Raw genomic sequence first — 21,853 nt, 5'->3', positions numbered from 1 at the left:
TTAAACATGAAGGTGAGAAAATAACAGACATTTTTATTTTAGTGTGAACTGTCCCTTTAAATCTTACTTAATCACATAGCTCACAGAAATCAAAGTATTGTACATGAATCCTGTTGCAAGAATGAATATCCTTGAACATCTTATTAATGTGAAGTACTGTACCTTATCAAATAATACACTTTTGGTTCATTTGTACTCTTTATACTTAAAGGGAAGGTAAATAAATGTCTTTAGTGGTTACATACACTCACCCCCCCCCCCCCCCCCCTCCCCTCTCCTCCCCCTTTTAAACATTTATTAAAGAAGGAAAACCTTCTTGACCTTTCAGTACTAAAATAGTATTTGCCTGAAGTTTAAATGATAGTTTAAACTGGTCTATCAGGTTTTCTAGCGTGTACATTTCAAAACCTTTTGCAATCCACTGGCTTAACTTGTGCCAAAATAAAAAAGAAATGAAAGAAAAAACAACTTCTGCTTCAGACTTTCCCTTTAAAACAAGCCGTACACATGACAAACCCACAACTGTGTATTGCTGTCATCAGTTTCAGCTTTAATAAGCCACATTATGAAAGCAAATTGGCTTCTGTGGTGGAACTTCCAGATTTAAAAAAAAATGTGACAGCAATCAGTCACATACCTTATGCTAAATCAAATCTGCTTGAGGCAGAAGCTCTGAGAGTTGATTACAAAATGTTAAATGTCAAATTCATTATAAAGACTTAGGGGGTATTTTGTCGATAAAATGTCCGTGTCTGTCCTTCAGGCTAATCTTAGGTGTCAGAAACGGCAATTTATTAATTTGGCTAGTGTCCTGTTGGATTACTAAATCAATAAAACAGACGAGACCCTAAATATAATGTTCAATTAAAAAAAGTTACTTTAAATTGTAATATTTCTATTTTTTTATATTTCTATTCTTTTATTTTATTTTATTGTAATTATATGTTTTTATTGTATTTTTACCAAATAAATGCATCCTTGGTGAGTATAGGAGATTTATTTCAAAATCACAATCTTATCAACTCCAAACTTTTGCAAGATAGTGTATGTAAATAAGAACGATGATATAAATATCCTCAGACCATAACTACCTGCATAATGACAATGGACCAATTGTGGAACAAAACTGTTTATCAGCCAACTTTTCCAGAAAGTTTGATTTGGCAAGCTGTTTCGAACTCATAAATCAAACTCCAAACGGGCTTAGTTTTGGCCTGATTTTGTTTGTTTGATTTTGATTTTGTCACAGCAAGGGGGTATTCCAGAAAGCAAGGTTATCTTACCATCAAACCCAGATTTCATTGCAGAACTATTTGTTTCATTAGGGGAGAAAAACAGGTTTACTGGGAAAAGAGCTGTTCTTATGTGAATAACGCTCACAAGAGAATGAACTGCAAACCTGCAAGAATGACTACAAAGTCTACATGATAAACTAGCAGTCATTCTGAAACTCAGCCTGTGGCCTATGCGGGTAGAAATGAATCTGCAGCAGCAACTTTTAAAACTGAGAGAATGCAACCGTCTGGGGTCAGATGTTATGATAAGGATTATGCAAAAATACAGCTGAATGACACAACTATAAATGAGAATAATTGTCTTGGCTTGTGAAAAGACATCACCAGCACCACCTTGAGTGTCAAGGTTTGGCTGATTAGCTTTGGTATGTAATCCCTGCCACTCCAACTATATCATTAAACAGGCTTGAGGGAAATGGAGCAGTCAGATTCAAGAATAAAAAAAGAAATCCAAAATAGTTCAAGTAGGTATAGGCTACTAAGTAAGTTGTTAAGTAAGTTGTGCAGTCCATCTTGGTCCATCACAGGTCGAAGAACATAAGGGTCAAAGGTCAATAATAAGATGGTGGATGTGGTTTATTTACAACTACCAAAAGAACACAATTAATCAACAGTTGGAGCTAAGTTCATGAAATACTTCACTAAATACAGTACACACTCTTAAACAGACCTAAATACACAAGCAGAAGTATACTGCTAGCGGACATCCTGACGCCGCCTACGCTGCTGAGAGCAGCGGTTAGATGAATATGTCAAAATATGTGCTTCATGTTTTCAAACAACAAATTAAACACACCACAAAAAATTACAGCGGTGAGAAAACAGCAGTTAAGAAAGCATCTGATCATAGCGATGTGGATATGTTTGCATCAGCTTTAAAGGGATAGTTCACTCAAAAATGAAAATTGTGTCATCACTTACTCAACCTCGTGTTGTTCTAAACCTGTAAGGGTTTCTCTGTTCTGTTGAACACAAAAGAAGATATTTTGAAGAATGTCGGTAACCAAACAGTTGATAGACCCCATTGACTTCCATAGTGAAAAATAAATAAAAATACTATAGAAGTCAATGCGGTCTATCAACTGTTTGGTTACCGACATTCTTCAAAATATCTTCTTTTGTGTTCAACAGAACAGAGAAACCCAAACAGGTTTAGAACAACACGAGGTTGAGTAAGTGATGACACAATTTTCATTTTTGAGTGAACTATCCCTTTAAATCAAGCAGCTTTACAGTATTAAACATGAAAGAACCGTGTCAGTGTTGTGTTCATGTTTTTACTTGCTGAAGTCTGACCTCGAAGGATCAAACAGAAGAGATGATTTCCACGTCAAAGAAGGCGGAGCCTCAGACCACAACTTCCTATTACAGAATCACCATGGACCAATTGTGGAATGAAGGTGTTTGCCAGTCTGAGGAAGCTTTGAGATATGTCTAGCTGCAGAACCGCAGAGCTGTTTCAGAGCAGCGGCGCCAGGCCAGCAGCCTCAGACCGGAAGTTAGGGTGGAGCTGACGATTGTCTAACCTCGTCTATAAACTATAATCACTGGCTTCCGGCAACGGCCATACGCGTGTTGACGTGTTGTCGAGTTCTGGCGGTAGGGTGACCTCTGACCCGACGTATGATGTAGCTCCTCTACTTGGGGTGCAAATCCTCCGACATTTTTACGTTCTACGTCGGGTTAGAGGTCACTCTTCTTGACTTTCTCGTCAGCGCGAGTGTGGCCGTTGCCGGAAGCCAGTCATTATAGTTTAGAATTTCATTTAAATATGGATATTTTTCTTACAAAAACCCATTACTTCACTTCAAAAGGCATTTATTAAGCCACTGGAGTCGTATGGATTGGATGGATGGATGCGCTTTTTGGAGCTTCAAAAACTCGGGCGCTATTCAATGTCATTATAAAGCTGGGAAGAGCCAAGATATTATTTAACATAACTCGGACTGTGTTCAGCTGAAAGAAGAAAGTCATATACATCTAGGATGGCTTGAGTGTGAGTAAATGATGGTATCATTTTCATTTTTGGGGGAACTCTGCCTTTAATGATGCTATAATCTCCACTCTAACTTCCGGTCTGAGACTACTGGTCTGGCGTTGCTGTCCTGAGACTGCTGTGACGTATGACTCTGGAAAGTTTGATTTGCCAAGTTTTTTGGGACACCTGAAACAAACTCCAACTTTGTTTTGGCCTGATTTTGTTTGAAATGACATCACACAAGTTAGTTCTTCGATTTCTCTTGAAGTATGTCGGGGCCTTCGGGATTTCAGGCACTGCAAATCTTTGTGTGTCAACAGATCTGTATTTCAGCAAAAATCCCCAGATGTAAACATGCAAATACTATAGGCATAAAATCTTACCAATACTATATCCCCAGGCATCTCAAGTCAGAATTCCAAACCAAAAATGCGTCTATCAGCAATGTACTCTTCAAAACTTACCATCTGTTTCATAATTTACAGTGCAGACCACAGAAGAACCATTACAGAGCCACTACTCTATATTTTCAGGAAATTAGGTAAACCCTTTAATATTTATCGATCTTAAAAACATATTTTCACATTAGTACACATTTTCTCTCAGGTCAGAGGGTTAAAAAAGAGATGCATCACATCCTCCAGACTCTTTAAAATGTACACGTGTTCTTCTAGACCAGAGTAAATGAATAAAACATAAACCCTCCATGTCCTAACCAATACCCAGCTTTACCTCACAAACCTCCATGAACTCCATAAAAGCTTCACATTGATTTTTAAAATCAAAATTACGCTAAGACCATGTGACTGACTTTCTGGCCCTATCTGGAAATCTAATAATAAGTTGCTTAGTGTGGATTTCATCTAAGTTCCCAAGAATTTGTCTGAAGATCGATAGGACAATAAGAGCTTCAAGACAAAATCAATAAAATGATATGATTGGTCCCTAGTGCATTTCGTTAGTAACTGCACTGCCAGCTAACGTCTGCAGTCATTTCTTTCCAGACACTGCAAGACAATTCCACTAATGGCTATCATGATGTCATAACGAGTATAGATCAACTTTTAAGATTTTATCATAATTGGACTGCTAGAAACGGGCACAACCAAAACCAATGATTTTTTCAAGAATGCTAAAGTTTAGGGTCAGAAATGTTTCCTGAGCACAAAATCAGCATATTAGAATTATTTGTGAAGGATCAAGTGACACTGAAGCCTGGAGTAATGATGCTGAAAATTCAGCTTTGAGTTTGACAACACAAGAATAAATTACATTTTTAATTATACTGAAATAGTAAACTGTAATTTTATATAAATACAATTAAAATACAATTTAACAACAAGATTTGCCATTTAAACTCTGTCACCGCTCTCACTATAGGGGTAGAACAGAGTGCATCGATTTTAGTTGATTCGATTTAGTTTATCCGTAACTGCGGATAAACATGAGCTCTGATCCAAAATCTACTTAGTGACTTAGACAGGAGTTTAGCCTTAAATGATCCACATGCAATGTTAAATATCCACATTGTCTCTAATGCTCATGTGAATTTGTCCTAGATCATCAGGACAAAGACATTATGGTACCTTGAAAGACAAAGACTAATTTCATACAAAAACGCTGCTTATGAAGACATGATTTCCTGTGAAAACAATCAGATAATGACAAGTTTAAAGCAAAAATTCAAGCAACCATAGATGGTTTATGAATTCATGGAAAATGTTATTTACAGGGTAGACCATGCAATGTGTGACCATGCAATGCATCTAGTGGTCAAAAAAACAACAACATATGGCAAGCCATTTTGACTTTTATTCATTTAAAGGATACTAATTATTGATATCAACAATTCAATTGTTACTGTTAAAATGATAGTTATTGATATCAGGAATTAGATTTCTGCTATAACAATGGCAATTTTTGATATCAGAAATTACATTTCCACTAGTAACAATGCTAATTCTTGATATCCACAATAAAAGGTTCACTAGTTAAAATGCTAATTCTTGATATCAACAATTTAATTTCAACTAGTAAAAAACTATAATTCTTGATATCTGTAATTGTATTTTCACTAGTGAAATGTCACCATAGGCTGCCATTCAAAATCAATTGTTGATATCAATAATTGATTTCTTTCTTGTTGAAATTCCAATTTCACATATGTGACCCTGGACCACAAAACCAGTCACATGGGTCAATTTTTTTAAATTCAGATGTCATATGAAAGCTGAATAAATAAGCTTTCCATTGATGTATGGTATGTTTATAAATAACGATATGTGGCCGAGACACAACTATTTGAAAATTTGGAATCTGAGGGTGCAAAAAAATCGAAACATTGAGAAAATCTCCTTTAAAGTTCTACATTTATGTTCACGATTGTGCTGCATTCACTCACAAAAACAAATGTTTGATATATTTACAGTAGGAAATTTACAAAATAACTTCATGGAACATGATCTTTACTTAATATCCTAATGATTTTTGCCATAAAAGAAAAATCGATAATTTTGACCAATACAGTGTATTGTTGGCTATTGCCACAAATATATCCGTGCGACGTATGACTGGTTTTGTGATCCAGGGTCACATATCAGAAATACAATTCTTAGAAAGCCATTTTAGATATCTGAAATAATATTGATATCAGAAATACATTTTCAGATATCAAAAATGAAAAATGTTACTAGTAGCATTCAATTGTTGATATCAAGAATAGACATTTCAACTAGTGACAATTGAATTATTGATATCAGTAATTCACATTTTTACTAGTAATAGTGTAATTATTGATATCAAAAATTATATTTCTACTAGTAAGAAATCAATTCTTGATATCAACAATTGATTTTGAATGGCAGCCTATGGTGACATTTCACTAGTGAAAATATACTTACAGATATCAACAATTACATTTTTCTTTTGATATCAAGAATTACATTTTTGATATCAAGAATTCAATTGTTGATATCAACAAGTAAATTGTTGATATCAAAAAATTTAATTGTTGATATAAAAAATTGAATTCTTGATATCAACAATTCATATCCTGGAAATGAATAAAAGTTCAAACGGCTTGCCATAACCACATTTATTTTGCGCAAGAACATTGTTTTGGTTGTGCTTCGGTTCTACTTGACTGTCATATGGTTCGTTGCACATGTCTTGTGAACACATATAAAAAAAAATAAAAAAAAGATTTCATCTGAGTATCTGTAAGTGCAATACTTTATGCTGTTGTTTTTACTTATTTGAAACACTGATATTTTTTAAATATCAAGCCAGTCTGATAAGAGTAAGAGATTATCCTACTGCTCATAAAACATTCACTATTAGGTTTAGGAGATATAACCAGTTTAGATGGAAAGGATCTCAAGCTGACTAGCTGAAGATGACAAAGTAACGAAACCCATTTCTCTAATAACGGATATGACGAGAGACACACGAGTAACATATGCTCGCAATTTCCCGCCAAAAACCATGCCGACAGGTCTAAATAAACACTTATAATAGGCTTAACCAAAGTGAAACGGAGTAAAAAAAACCCCACATTTTGGAAGGATTAATGATGTATAGACTTTTTTAATTTTGAACAAAAAATTTTACATAATGTTATGTGCCTTTAAAATATATTTCATCCAATAAGTCAATATTTGTGTATAGTACTGTATGTATTTGTTTTTGCCTATTACTAAGAGTATTACATTTGTTAGACAGCAAGATATAGGTTTTGGAACAATTAAGTAAGACTCAACTTTTAATAAAGCAATTTTGCTTAACTGTTGAAACAATGTCCATCACAGAAGTCAGAGAGCTCATGAGAAGTAGTACAGATAAACCGGTCTAAATGACAGTGCTTATGGAGTTTCCATGCAGACTTATACTGTATAATGACCTTCACATGGCTATGTATACAGTATATATGAACATCACATGTGCACGCAACCACACATTGGATCACATTGCATTGCCAAAAAATGGTATTTAAGATGTTCCCGAAAAACATCTGCATTAGGGTTTAAAAACTGGACTCGGATTCCAGCAGCACTCACAAAAGATGGGGGGCTTGTTTGGTAACTTTGGTTTGAATTAAAAAGTAGTTCTTCCCTTGTTAAATGTGATGCTAATTTACTTTAACAACGCAATCACCCAAAGACGCACCCACTTCCCGGTTTGACGTTAGACTTTCCATCATGGAAGAAGCACGGTATGGTTAAGAAAAAGAACAGAAAAAAAAACAGTTGCTGTTCTTCCGTGACTGAAACAATGTGCAATGTACAAATCGCAAATGTCATCCACATGTGAAGCTCCGTATTTGTATAAAAGCATTATCAAACAGGCACATACTGTAAGAATAAGAATAATACATTTCCCAATTTTTTTTACATAAATTCTTTTGATAAATACAGTGTCGTAGACTTTAAATACCTCATTCTGTATAGATAAAGTTACAGCACTAAAATGTAAACTATCTTGCGAGTGCTTGATTTCATTTCTTGAAAAGTCCATTTGATTTTGAAAAAAGAAGTTGGATAATGTGCAACCTCGACAATCTGATAAACATTTCTGCGAATAGCACAAAGACATTAACGGCACATGTAACGTGAAATCTGGCAGATGTCAAGCAGTCATGTGAAATGTTTACATAACCCTCTGTGCCATGAGAGGACTTGACTTTATAGTTCAGAGTGCTGACGGGGTGCTTGGGGGTTTGGTGATGGATGTGGAGTTTGTTTTTGGTTAGGCCTCTGCTGTCTGTTGCCTTCCCTGCCCCCATTCTTCATTTTAGGACCCTTCTGGGCTGCGTAAGTTGGTGCTTCTTGGTCCATTATTGCTAAAAAGTCAAAGAACGGTACAGGAGGGCCCCATTTCCCATCTGGGATCAAGCCTAAAAGAACAACGGAGAAAAAACAGAGATTGTTGTTGTTGGTGACGTCTGTCAAACTCATTGTTTCATGAATGTTGATGAAGAACAGCTAGCGTAGCTTAACACTAACTACTCTGCGTACACGCTACTTGTGACAACAAAACAGCACTTAGGGAGTAAATGATGCTTGATACCTGGAAACCTGAAGTAGAGGAGTTTACTAATGGAGAGTGACAACTGCTTCCAGATGTCTTGGTGTGGAAACTATGTAAATGTAAACTGATCTACTGTGAAAAAATAGCTGCCTGCATGCTATAACAGACTGAAATAAAACTATTTATAAATGAATGCAAAGCACTCATTTATAATCACTGGGGGATAGGCTTTTTATTCTTAGTATTTGTGAAATTAACTCATCTGAATTTACACAATCCAAAAAGAGCCAATTAAATTGACCAAACGTTTAGATCAAAATGTTCTCTAAACTTTATATTGGTCGAAAATGTAGTACTGTTTAAATGTTTGGAGTCAGTAAGGTACATTTTTTTTTACTTTTGTTCAGCAATAAAGGATTAAATTGATAAACAGTATTTCCACAAAAACATTAAGCAGCACATTCGTTTTTAACATATGAAATTTTTCGTGAGCAGCAAATCAGCATATTAGATTGATTTCTGAAGGATCATGTTAAAATTCAGCTTAAAGGTACAATATGCAAGAATTTTTGCCGCTAGAGGGCGCTACATTCCAAACAACAACAACGGCGTAGCTTGATGACGATGTGAAGGAGCGTGGAATGATGGGAACTGTCGTTTTAAACTCCACCGTGGATGTAAATCAGTCAGACGGGAATCGAAAAATCATGTTCATGGATGAGGCAAGTTCTATTTTTATAAATGTTGCGTTTAATGACATGCTTTTTGTGGCGAGGGGGGCGTGGTTCAGCGCGGTCTGTGATGGGAGAGAAAAGAGACGAGCAAGTAGGTCAAGTGCAAATGCACCTGTGTCTTATTGCAGTGATCGGCGTGGAGAGACCGCTTATAAGCCGCGCTGGAACGAGAGAGAGACTGGGGAGAAAATTGGACGCAGAGGAAGAAAACCGGTGGATCCGAGCTCTCATTTTTGAACTGTTTTGTGCCGTCGCGGTTGCCACAGTGAATGCGCGTTGTGCGCGGCTTTTGTTTGTTTTGCTTTATTTTAATAAAGTACGAGTCCCAGTCACGACGACGCGTCTCCTTCCTTCCTGACTCTTAAACCTCATCACACTTTTATTTCATTAAAATGAATTAACCGCATGAAAAGTAAGGTTTAATACTTCATAGATGTTACTGTATTTGTTGAATTCATTGTTGTGATAACGCTGCGCAGTTTTACATGTTCTAAACAATTGTTGTAAAAGTACATTCGAACATGCCCACATCATTTGCCAAAATACTGATTAATCTTTATGTATAACACATGCTATGTTTATTTACATGGCCATAAACACCAGACGTGATAAACAATGTCAATAAACTAAACACAAATCTAAAGCAATAATACTTTCCTTACATAAACATAACTATTACCGAATGCTACATTTGGAAAATATAAAATTAAGCATGCTTTGTCGACAGAACCAGCAGCAATCGGTAAAGAATAATTGTGTACCATAACGACTGCAAGAAACAAGTTAAAGTTTGTAGCTTGATAGACGCTACAACTAGACCTACAACTTCCGCATTTGTCCAGGACTCCACGCAGTACGAGCGGAAACCGAGGGTGACGCGGATATGACGCAATTGACTGGCGACTCCCAGCTCCCCCCTGCTCTAACGCCCCGTTTCCTTGGTTAAAATCGCAATTTTCTCACGATTTAAAAATAGTTGGAAACATTTGGGATATTGTAAGTAATCAACTTAACAAAATATATAACACTGGCCTTGAGATTTTGGGATATTTTAATGCAAAATTCTTACATATTGTACCTTTAACATATATTAAAATAGAAAACACTTTGAAATTGTAATAATATTTCACAATATTATAGTTTTTACTGTATTTCTGATCAAATAAATGCAGCCTTGTTGAATTTTTTTATTTTTTATATTTTCAAAAAAAAAAATCTTATAGACCCTAAACTTTTGAAAGTTACTGTTAATTTCTACAGAAAAGGGTTCCTTGAATTATAATACGTCATGCGTTCACAGATAATTCAAATTCAAAATAGTTTTACAGCGTCATGGAGATGATAAAACAATCTGACACACAGCAAACTGGAAGACCAAACATTGCCTCTGCTGTCTCCACTGAAATGGGCGCACAGACAACACTGAAGACGTGGAAAATATGTGTAGACCTTAGTATCTCTTCCATCCAAAAGAAATAATTGCTGGCTATTTCATGGATATTACTTTGCAAAACATTTTTGCAGCACACTGATTAAAAACCTGTGTACCCCTGACACCTAGAACAAGCATAACTGGAAGAGTCCAGCAAGTTTCTGGATTGAAAAACAACTGCTGGATAAATAAATGTGTACACCGCCGTTTAAATGTTTGGGGTTAGTAAGGTTTTTAAAATGTTTTTGAAAGAAGACTCTAAGCTCATCAAGGCTTCATTTATTTGATCAAAAATACAGTAATCCTGTGAAATATTATTACAATTTAAAATAACAGTTGTCTAATTTGCAGGATTCTTTGATGAACAAAATTTATTTTAAATAGGAATCTTTTGTAAAATTATAAATGTCTTTACTGACACTCATTTTTTAAAATAATGTTCTATGAGGTGAGGTCCACTTATAATGTTATCAAGATTTCTACATCAAAAAACATTAAGAATAATAAGCTATTTTCTATCCTGTATTTGACCCTCTCTTTCAAACACACTGTTTTGATGGGCGTGCCGCATTCAAGATACAGTGTTTTTGAGAATCGATACAGTATCGCCAAAAATAATATTGTGATATTCACTGTATGGATATTTTCTTACACCACTATTTACTACTAAAGAAGCAATGTTGTAATGTAGAAGTAGGCATTGATCTTCTTCTGCAGTGACAAGTCTTCTGTCACACTATGACGTAATAATGTGACACACACCCCGAAATTAGTCGTTTTCTGAGCTTGGTTTCATTAAAAGCTGTTTTTGGATTAATGAGGAGGTTTTGACTTCCAAGATATTTTTATAGTACAATGACATCATATATGTGAAACGATCAAGGGAAATTTGATTTCTTTAGAACGGTGGAGTTTATTTAACTTGGATAAGAACTAGAACTGCAGGATTTTTGAGCCAGAACATCAGCACTCATCACACTCTCTGTGGACATGAATTTCTACCGTAAAATGCTGGACTGCCACGCTTCTACATATCAGGAGACTGACGGACTATCAGGATGACTCCTCTTCTCATGAGTCTTCCAGCTATCACTAATGTCTGTGGTGCGGTGGGATTAATCAGCCTGCGCAAATGTTTTGTCTCTCCCGCGAAATGCATAGTAACCGACCAAACAAAATGTTGGTTGCTCAAATTACAGGAAAAGCGGACATCTGGGTGCTTGGAATTATTTTGGAAAAGGAGAATGATATTGATTCCAAACACATTTTTGGTGACAAGCGTCATTATTATAATTGCTCATACTTACAGTTAGAGGTTTCTCCCATACCTCAAATAACACAGTTTGTTGAGAAAAGGCATCACGTTACTTATCCTTTGAATCCGACTTATGATTCGACATGTGGACTATAAAACAGTCATAGACTTAAACTGAAGAGGGACACAAGCCATATCTATAGACCAGAATTCAAACTCTTCTCGCACTCCCCTGAGCGCAAAGGCGGTGAGTCTTGGCGCATCTAAACTAGTGTAACTTGAATGTGTTGATGATACAGAAGGACACTGACACTTATTGAGGAAGTTTCTATGCGAAATGTGAAATTAAAAAAAGAATCTTGCTTGTGCTCAGACTGAATCCTTTCTCTGGTCACAGAGAAAAAGGAAGGACAAACCCATGAATGTGTAACGGGAAAGATTACACTACCACCCAGTCACACTTGCAGTATAAGAAGCTAAAACACTTACATTACAGTCGCACGGCAGTGAGACAATATACAAAGAGCCTAATAAAATCTATTGGGCCATAAAGCAGAAAGGAAACAACTATTGTTTTTCCAACTACCAAGAGTCACAAAACAGGCGCGTATACGGTGATTCTTTTAACAGCAATACAAAGGACATTTCATTATAATTACACTAATGCTTCAAGGATAAAATTCAGATGATGTGTAGACAATTGTATTTGCTCTGCATCTGACTGGCATATGAAATTTAATAAATATCTTCCGATGGATAAAGTGCTTCATCCATCCTCATAAAACACATTTTAACCGACAGACGGATGAAGCCAAGTGCAAAAAGCTGCCAAAAAAGTCCCCAGGCCCCAGGAGTCCGGCAGAAGGTTTCAGGGAAATAACTTGTAACAATCAGACACAATTAAGGGATACAGTTTCCTCTCAGCTCCGTAGGAAGCAGATGGGAGATGCTGAAATGTGGGTTTAAAACCAGTCCAGGTTTTGACGCTGACAAAAGCAAGACCCGCTCTGAGACCATCAGCAGGAATGGAGTGGCGTGTCTTTGGGGACATCCGAGTGAGAGCGCATTTTGGAAGGGCATCAACAGAGCTGAGTGCTGGATCTGAGTGATTGGGTTTGTTTTTTACCACAGGCAACAATAGAGATTGTATTCGGGGAAAAGTGTTGATGAAGTTCTGAATGGACAGGGTGTGATCTCATAAAACATCTTTCCTTTGTGCCAGCCTTTTCAGGGCCGTGCAATGACCGATTCCTGGAACTGTGGGCATGTAACGGACATCGATAACTATACAAGGACACACATTTGAAGACATCAAATATGAAGTAATGTGAACAGCAGCTAAAGAGGAGGTGTGAAGGCATTCATATCCTTCATGTTTCCACTGTTTTCACACTAAAATTCTTGTGAAATTCGTGCAAAATCTTTGCCAAAAAGGCAAAGCCAATTACGAGTAGTTTTTCTATCATGAATGAAAGTGAACTACTGACAAAGTCACAGAGAGTGTACATACAGATGCCATTAAATGAGATTTATTGCCCCAAAACTGTGGAATAGCCTTCCACTTGTGTGTTAGAACTGCTCAATCATATTTTGTAGGTTTTTTTGGATTAAAAACTTCTAATTAAAAGATACAGGGACTCACCTGCTGGTTGTTCCTGTCCGTTTTCCACATCATGAATCCACTGCAGGATGTTCTTAGCCATAAGGGGGCGCTCTGGGGGGAAAAGGAACACCTCTCCTCCAGTTCTTAACTTTGAAATCACCAAAGCAGGAAGTGGAGGTACAAAGCCAAGATACTTCTCCAGGACAGACCTCCCAACAGGTGTCCGACCCCTAGAACAATGAAACCACATTGATGACAACTAACAAAGGGTTTGCTTAAAGTGAATGCATTTTGATTAATGAGTCTAACAGATCATGTTCCTCACAGATGGATCCAACATGGCAGGAAGGAATCCAGCTGTCCAGAGCTCAGTGGACGCTTTATCTCTGCTAAAGACTTCGTACTCTCTGTACTGTCCTCCTTTCCGATAAAAAGCAGTAGCAAAGGTTTCCCAAGCTCCAAATACCAGGGAAGATTCTCCACTGTCAGTTCAGGCTTTAATGCAAAACATATTTTGATCTTGTTAGTGAGTTTTTGGTTGTTTACCAAAAGGCAAACCAAAATGTAAAGGCAACATTTCTAATTGTAATTATTATAGTCTTCATTGATTTTTTTTTTTTTTAGCTTTATTTGAAATAAAAACAATTTAACAGTTATTGTTTAGTACAAAAGCAGTGTTACCTACGTCAATGGGGAGAGACAGTCAATTCAAATGACTTAAATTCCACTAAAACACATGTGATTTCAATATAATGTACCATTGAGCAACTGTGAAGGATAGTGTTTAGAGACTAGAATGAACTTGCAACTATGCTACCAAAACAACTTACAAAATGATCCAGTTCCACTCGTTTTATGAGTGAGACCTGGTCCGTGGGTGAGGATGATGGGATAGAATAGACTTCATAAGGAACTCCAGGGCCGCGGGATACCAGTAAAGCAGGCAGGTTCACTGACAGTCCCTCTACCCTGATCAAATACAGAGCAATCAGCCGGAACGCTTTCTTACACTACACTGAAAAGTCCACACATGTATCATCTTGTTAAGGCGCTTGACATCATTTGAAATGAAAGATATAATCTAAAGTTGAATACATCATCAAAAGAGTTACGGTTAAACTGTCAGATACCATTTCTCCGCCTCTTTGTTGGCAAATAGCCCAAGAATTGTCTCTCCTCTGAGGAGTCTTGCAGCTTCTTCAAATGAGGTTACACCTAAAACATAAAGAGCACCTGATTGACAGATTAATGGGCATATGAAGTTATGCAATACATGCTCCACCCAATAAAATACTTTTTGGTTTCCATAATATAAAATGAAGAATGCAACATACAAGTAGAATAACATTTTAAGAGGTTGGTCATATACAGTAGTAAGCCAAAACCAGTAGTAATTTAGTTTCCAATCATGTCCATTTGCCACCATCTCTCTGACCATTACAATTGAACAGTCCACTATGGGATAAGTTCACCAAAAATCTTTTTCTCACCCTCATGTCATTCCAAACCGTAACATAAAAGAATATATTTAGAAAATTGCTGGTAACAAAACAGTTTTGGTAAGCATTGACTTCTATATGAAAAAAATTTATAAAATAAAAATATCTTCTGTGTTACACAGCTAAAACAAAAGTCATACAAGTTTGGAATGAAATGAGGGTGAGTAAATGATGACAGATTTTTTGGTTTTTACTGTCACTTTTGATTTCATGCATCCTTGCTAATGTTTTTTTTTTAAACACTTTTCACATCCTGATCAATAATAGAAGTGGTCTAAATATAAAAAATAAAAAAATAAAAAGATATTTCTCTTCTGTGGAAGTCTCTGGACCAAGAAATGTTTGTCCTATCATTGCATTTGGTTCGCTCTGTAGGGAGGGTGGGATCTAATGCTTTCAAAGCTAGCTTGCTATTGCTAGCCTCTCTGAAATTGCCTAAAGTACCTTTAATAAAATAATCTTACTGACAACAAACAACTTTTTTTCATTTCATTTAAAAAATGAAAAAAAAATGAAAAAAATGGTCACTTTCATTGTACCTCATCAAATGATACAAGGAAAGATGAGGAAATAAAGGATAGAGGTAATGACTGGATAAATCAACTAAAATCACAGTCCAGTCGGTTAAAAAACATTATAAAAATGCCCAGAAAAGGGATGTTGGTCCTGAGAAAAAGGAGCTTACCAGTATCTTGCAATGAACTGAACAGGCCCAGCACTCTGACAGCGGACAAATCTACATGTTTACTGTACAAATCTCCCTCTAAGAATGACGTCACCTCAGCAGAGGAGGATAGATGGGAAGGACTGAAGACCAGACTCCTGCAAGAACAAAATTAACTCATTAATAAACATTACTGAGGTGTGGAATGTTCAATTGCGATGTCTTTATTAAAGACTATTGTTTTTTCGGGTGAGATATAGATGAGATTTACTATCACTGCACTGTTGTCTTGGGACTAACTATTAATTGATTTTTGATGGTGCTCTACAGATAAGACACCACAATTGCCATTATCAGCTCAAACCATATAAGAACATATAATAGAAGGCAAACTGCAAATGCACACTTTAGCACTCGACTCTTGCACACAATCATCAGGCCACTAATTAAAAAAAAGACGCTTTCAGGTTAATCCTGAGTGACACAGAATGAATCACACCCAGAGGATCAGAATTTGTGTGAGAAAGAGGAAGTGAAACTCACAGTAGTATGAACGTGTGTAGGCTCTTGGTTCCCAGCATGCCTCTGTACGGCTGAGCGGCAGCCATGGGGCGGTAGATCATAACGGTGGGGAAGGAAGTGATGTTCTGATCACTGCAAATATCAGTCAATTCTCCACAGTCTACAGCTGCCAACTCCACCCCACTCACACCTGATTCTGAACATGATAAAGAAAAGTGCATTTAGTGAATGCTGATATTAATTACTAAGTCTTCGCCACCCTAACTAACATTAGTGGACATTTTTTAACATAGCATGTGGTGTCATTTGATAAAATGGACACAAAAATGGTGCATCTTTAAATCCCTTGACGTTTTAATTATGCAATCTTCAGGTGTGAAAAAGTATTTGCCCCCTATTTGTGTGTAAATGGGGTACATATATATGTGTATGTTGATCCAAACCTGTATGACTTAATGTGGAACACAGATGATATTTAGAAAAATGTCTGTTTTTGTCTATACAATAATACGATACAATTAGAATCAATGAGATTCTAATATTGTTTGGACCCCAAAATGCTACAAAATGTATTCTTTTTTCATTCCACAAAAGAGAGAAAGTCATACAGGTATTAAATGACGAGAGTAAATAATGACAGGATTTGATTTAGTTGTATTAAATCAAATTATTTCAAGAAAGATGATGAAATAAAAGATAAAGGAAATAACTGCATAGATCAACTAAAAATCGTTACAAAAATGCTCAGAAAAGGGATGTTGGTTCTGAGGAAAAAGTTCAACATTATTTGTTTGCATATTCCACTTTGGTTGTTATTTTATTATCTAATCCAAATAGTTTCTGAGCCCACTGTAAAAGCAAAACTATTTATTATGTGGAGATCAGATAATGATTTTTCTTTAACATTGGCTGAAAATGGATTCCATCAAATGAATCTTTTAAAAAAGAAAAGAAAAAAAAAGACATAACTCAATTTACAGCATTTCTACATTCTGCTACTCTGGCAATTGTGTTCAATTGAGTAGCAGAATGTAGAAATTCATTTAAAAATGCTTTTACCTTCAAGTGCATCCGCCACCTCTATATATGACTGAATAAAAGCCTTACAGACAGCGTCCCCTAGAGGACAAAAGTGGATACATCAGGTTCATAGATTCCTCTAATACAGCAAATATAGTGAGACAAATATTAAAACTTACATTTAAAATAGAACAGCACCACCGTGATATCATTCTGTGTGACTGTAGTTTGAAAAGTGTCTGATGTGAGTTCAGTAACAGACTCCAAATCCGGCATATGATCACGGTCTCTGTACACAGACTCTGACACTTCATCATCAAGGATATCTGGATGAAGTCAACAAGATCTTTAGAACCAGTTTAAAACCATTCTAAGACCTGGAACTAGTTAGCAATGATCACACAGGTGGCATCCTACCAAGATCTGACCACAGTTCCTCATCTCCCTCTTCATCTTCAATCTTGTGTTCTTGTAAAAGTTCTTCTTTGAAAAGTTTCATAACCTCCTCTGCACTATTTAGGGTCAAATATTTCACATCCTGTTGACAAAAGTTCTTGTTAGAAACAGATTTTTCAGATAATCACAGCCACATTCAAAGGTTAAACTAACCTCCTGTGGGAGTCTGTATGCAGCGTTATATTTCAGTGGAGTTTTCACGTTTGGACTTTCCCTGAGAAATGAAAAGATACAGTGTTGACTAAAAAATAAGATCTTTGGAAGGCGATTTGGAGATGTGTTATGGATATAGCAAAATTGACCCCATTTCCTTTTACTCTTATAAGATTACATGATGTACATGATTCATTAGTACATCCTATGCCAAGAAAAGTTTTTCGTAATATTCACCAAAATCTAAAAACTTTCTATGCTTCCAACTTTTGTTTTTAGTTGATGGGAAAGAAATATTACCAATGATATCATATTCCTCAAATCCAGACAGATTAAACCAACCTACAATAAGGTGTATACAACATTAATGTCGTTAATGTGATAGTTAACATGTCTAACAATAAATAATACTTTTATTATTATTAATCTTGGATAATGCTTATTTTTGTGAACACTGATGCATTGTTAACATAAAAATTAGTAAAAATTAAAACATTGTACAATGCCCTAATATATCAATAATTTAGCGATTATTTTATAATTAGTGCGATTTTTTTTCTGGACAGAAATGAATGCATTAAATTAATCAAGTGATAGTAAAGACATTTACATTTCAAATAAATGCTGATCTTTTGAACTTTCTATTCAGCAAAGAATCCTTAAAAAAAAAATGTAGAATGGTTTTGAACCTATAAAACAAGGTAGCAAAAATATTAAGCAGCACATCATTGCTGCTCAAGAAACACTTATTATTATTATTATGAAATCAGCATATTAGAATGATTTCTGAAGGATCATGTGACACTGAAGACTGGAGTAATAATGCTTTAGTTTTGCCATCTTACATATTGTAGCTTTAATGCATTAGCTAATTACTTATTGTAAAGTGTTGGCCATTATTTCCCATAGAATCTTGTTATATAAATATTGAAGTTGTGTGAATTGCGCTATTGTTTTTATTGTCATCATCAGTACCTGGAAATGAGCACTACGCCAACCTCCCCGCGGAGCTGCAGGGCGAGAGTTTGAGCGGTGGCCCGGTCCAGGTGCTGGGTTTGGGGCTGAGAGAACAGAAACAGCACGGGCACACTGAGGTGGATATGAACCACATCTACCTCAGAGGGGTCCACCTCGGCCTCTGTCTGCCAGAAAAATCCAGAATTGGATCAAAACAGAATGGATAATGAATTTATGCAAGAGACTTGAGAACCAGAAAAAACCCTTTTCATCATAAATGGCATAAATGTCAGGAAGTAGAAGATGCTTACTCACCACTAGAGGTGCCTCCATCAGCTGGAGGAAGGTGTGTATGTTGATGGTTTTGAGTGGTTTCCTCATGGGAACGCTGGGGCATGGATCAGACTGGCTGGACACACCTTTACAGTGCAAAAACCACAGTCGTGCTTGTGAGGAAGAGGAATCAGCGACCCTGTACAGAACAAGATACATTTGAGGGACACTAAAGAAGCAGAAGAATTTGTTATAATTTAAGACAAAACTGAACAATATCTATTAAAGTGCCCCTATTATGCTATTTTAAAGGTTCCTAAAAAAAAATGCCGGTCTCCTACAATAGGTTTACATGCATCCAAGGTCATAAAACCCTTTGATTTTCTCATAATCTCTTAATTTCTCACAGTCTCCGAAAAAGTTTGAATAAGGATTCAGTCTCTCTAAATCGCTCCTCTCTGAGAGCTACTCTGCTCTGATTGGTCAGATGGCCCAGTCTGTTGTGATTGGTCTACCGGAGACAGTTACTCTTTGATCTTTGAAACTTTGCAGACCTTTTCCATTAACATACAGCTATATAACACACTACATGACGGGTAATATACAAAAAAGCATAATGGGGCACTTTAATAAAATGTTAGCTGACTATATTGTGGTTGTTGGATATGCAAACATCTGATGAGAGCTTAAGAACGACACTGGGAACACCTTGCGGCCATTTTTTAAATACTTTAAGAAGGGCTTGAAAGTATATCACTCTTTAGAGTAATGTTAAGCTCACCCCATGTGTTTCAGGACTAGAGAGCCAGTTGTCTGGACAAACTGGTACTTGGTTCCATACACGAATGCTGCCTCCATCAAAGCTCGGTGCTCTGTTCGGACAAAGAAACAAGAGATGTTATTGCTTCATTCCAATCAAGAAACCCGACTCTAAAAGCAAAATACATACAGAGAATAGAGATTGTACCTGGAAGGCCAAGCACCGGTATGTGACCGACCACAATGTCACTGTTTTGTTTGGCCGCTCTCTCCACGCGCAGCAGCTCAGCAGGTGTGTGTACGTAATGGACTTCATTGAAGAGGACCGAGCTGAATGGAGGATAAAAGGACACAATCAAAGGTCGTCACTGTAGTTCCATCAGGCAAAATATGAAGATCTTTAAAGATCTGTGTTGCTACTGTACGTTTTAAATAAGAACTCACAAAAGGACATGAGAAACAATCGCGTTGACGTCAAATACGGTATCGATGTCAAAACTCCTAAGGACCTCAGAGCCTCTGGAATGATAAAAGACAAAAAAAATGGGATTTATGTCGTTCCAGACCTGCATGACTGGAGTCATATTGACCGTTTTTACGGCACTTTCTTATCATTTTTGATGCTGAACTCATTCATCTTCACAGTATGGCAAACATATCCTTCTGTGTTCCATGGATAAAAGAAAATCATATGGGTGTATACACTGCCGTTCAAAGGCTTGGGGTCAGTAAGTTTTTTTCTGAAAGAAGTCTCTTATGCTCACCAAGACTACATTTGATCAAAAATACAGTAAAAACAGTAATATCGTAACATACATTAACAAATTAAAATAACAGTTTTGTATTATAATATTTTAAAATGCAATTTGTTCCTGTGATCAAAGCTGAATTTTCAGCATCATTACTCCAGTCTTCAGTGTCACATGATCCTTCAGAAATCATTCTAATATGCTGATTTGCTGCTCAAGGAACATTTCTTATTGACAACAGTTGTGCTCCTTAATATTTTTGAGGACATCCTGTGATACAGGAATTTTTTAAGTTCATTAGAAAAGCATTTATTTTAAATATATATAGTTTTTAACATTATAATTGTCTTTATTGTCACTTTGCTCTCAATTGAATATACCCTTGCTTTCTTTGAAAAATCCTTAAATTTTACTTACCCCAAACTTTTAAACAAAAAATGTTTCTATAATTAGATGAGGGTAAATTATAGAAACCTGTACCTGAACAAGTGTGCCTTGGTCATGAGCTTTTCTCCAGTGCAGTAATTTTCTATAGCATCTTTTGAACAGTTCACCTGTAAAAAGAGTTATATTCAAGCTGTTTCGCTTTATTGCAACATAGTCAATTTCATGTATCAAGTTATACTAACATAACTACAAACCAAAGCTCCTTGTGCTTACATTCTGATCTCTCTGGTGAGGTCAAATGAGATTTTTCTCACCTTTACAACAGATATCCCATAGTCCTCTAGGGCATCTGCTGACATCTCGAGCTGCTCCATGAACAATTTGATGGTTGGATTGACTGCAAGTAAAAATAATAATAATTAATAATTTAACATTGTTTTGACCCCTCAAATCCATTGAAATTCGCTGAAGTGCTGATCTGACAAATTATGACTGCTCTTCATTCATTTTCAAAACATTAAACAAAGTCTCACCATGGTTTCCAAAGTATATAAAGGATGTCTTCCCTGTGTGCATCCTCTCCATGAAGCTCTGGCTGGAATCTTCAATCAGTTCGGAGGAACATTGTTCTGCTGTCAGGCCAAACAGAAACGCAACCAAATAGAAGATGCACATGGTGCCCTTTTCCACTTTATGGACCTCTAACTTACATCTATTTTCATTAGTGCATAATAGGGATGAACCCATCAATAACAACTGGTACTCAAATAATCCATCAAAACAACTCGCCTGTGCTGTGCAACTGAATGCATAATTCAGAGCTTAATGATTAACCTATAAAGTAAAAAAAAACACTATATGACCCTTTTGCAATTCCTTTAGGTATAATTCCGGCCCACTGTTACAAAACTTAACCACTGCAAGGCAAGCGTACATCCTCAAACATTACTGTCTACAACAACACGCGCAAATGTTGTCCAATCAAATGTTTGGCGAGGGTTTAACGGTGTGTTGAACACCAATCAGAAGGCTCATGATCCCAATGAGAAAACCAATGAGAATGAAGTAGGCGTATATATCATGGATCATTGG

At 36.3% G+C, this 21,853-nt stretch overlaps 1 protein-coding gene across 2 annotated transcripts; it reads right to left on the bottom strand.

The window, feature by feature from the left end:
* Nucleotides 1–7,020: 7,020 nt before the first annotated feature.
* On the bottom strand, nt 7,021–21,735 carry txndc16 (thioredoxin domain containing 16). 2 transcript variants are annotated; one of them, XM_082142320.1, is made up of 19 exons: nt 21,295–21,735; nt 21,076–21,158; nt 20,855–20,928; nt 20,070–20,144; nt 19,834–19,955; nt 19,648–19,738; nt 18,909–19,065; nt 18,612–18,778; nt 17,637–17,697; nt 17,445–17,565; nt 17,207–17,353; nt 17,067–17,126; nt 16,029–16,203; nt 15,507–15,643; nt 14,453–14,537; nt 14,153–14,291; nt 13,648–13,817; nt 13,362–13,552; nt 7,021–8,164 (listed from the first exon to the last, which is right to left on the bottom strand). In XM_082142320.1, exons 1-19 carry the CDS (start codon nt 21,506–21,508, stop codon nt 7,953–7,955), a joined length of 2,481 nt encoding a protein of 826 aa, XP_081998446.1. In that variant the 5' UTR covers nt 21,509–21,735; the 3' UTR covers nt 7,021–7,952. The 2 variants fall into 2 exon arrangements, with proteins under 2 accessions (XP_081998446.1, XP_081998447.1); XM_082142321.1 differs by having other exon boundaries at nt 16,029–16,197.
* Between the last annotated feature and the right edge of the window lie 118 nt (nt 21,736–21,853).

The sequence above is a fragment of the Leuciscus leuciscus genome (assembly GCF_965113295.1).
Source record: "Leuciscus leuciscus genome assembly, chromosome: 17".
Classification (NCBI taxonomy): domain Eukaryota; kingdom Metazoa; phylum Chordata; class Actinopteri; order Cypriniformes; family Leuciscidae; genus Leuciscus; species Leuciscus leuciscus.
The sequence above is the reverse complement of the archived record's forward strand: the minus strand, read 5'-3'. Positions and strand labels throughout refer to the sequence as shown.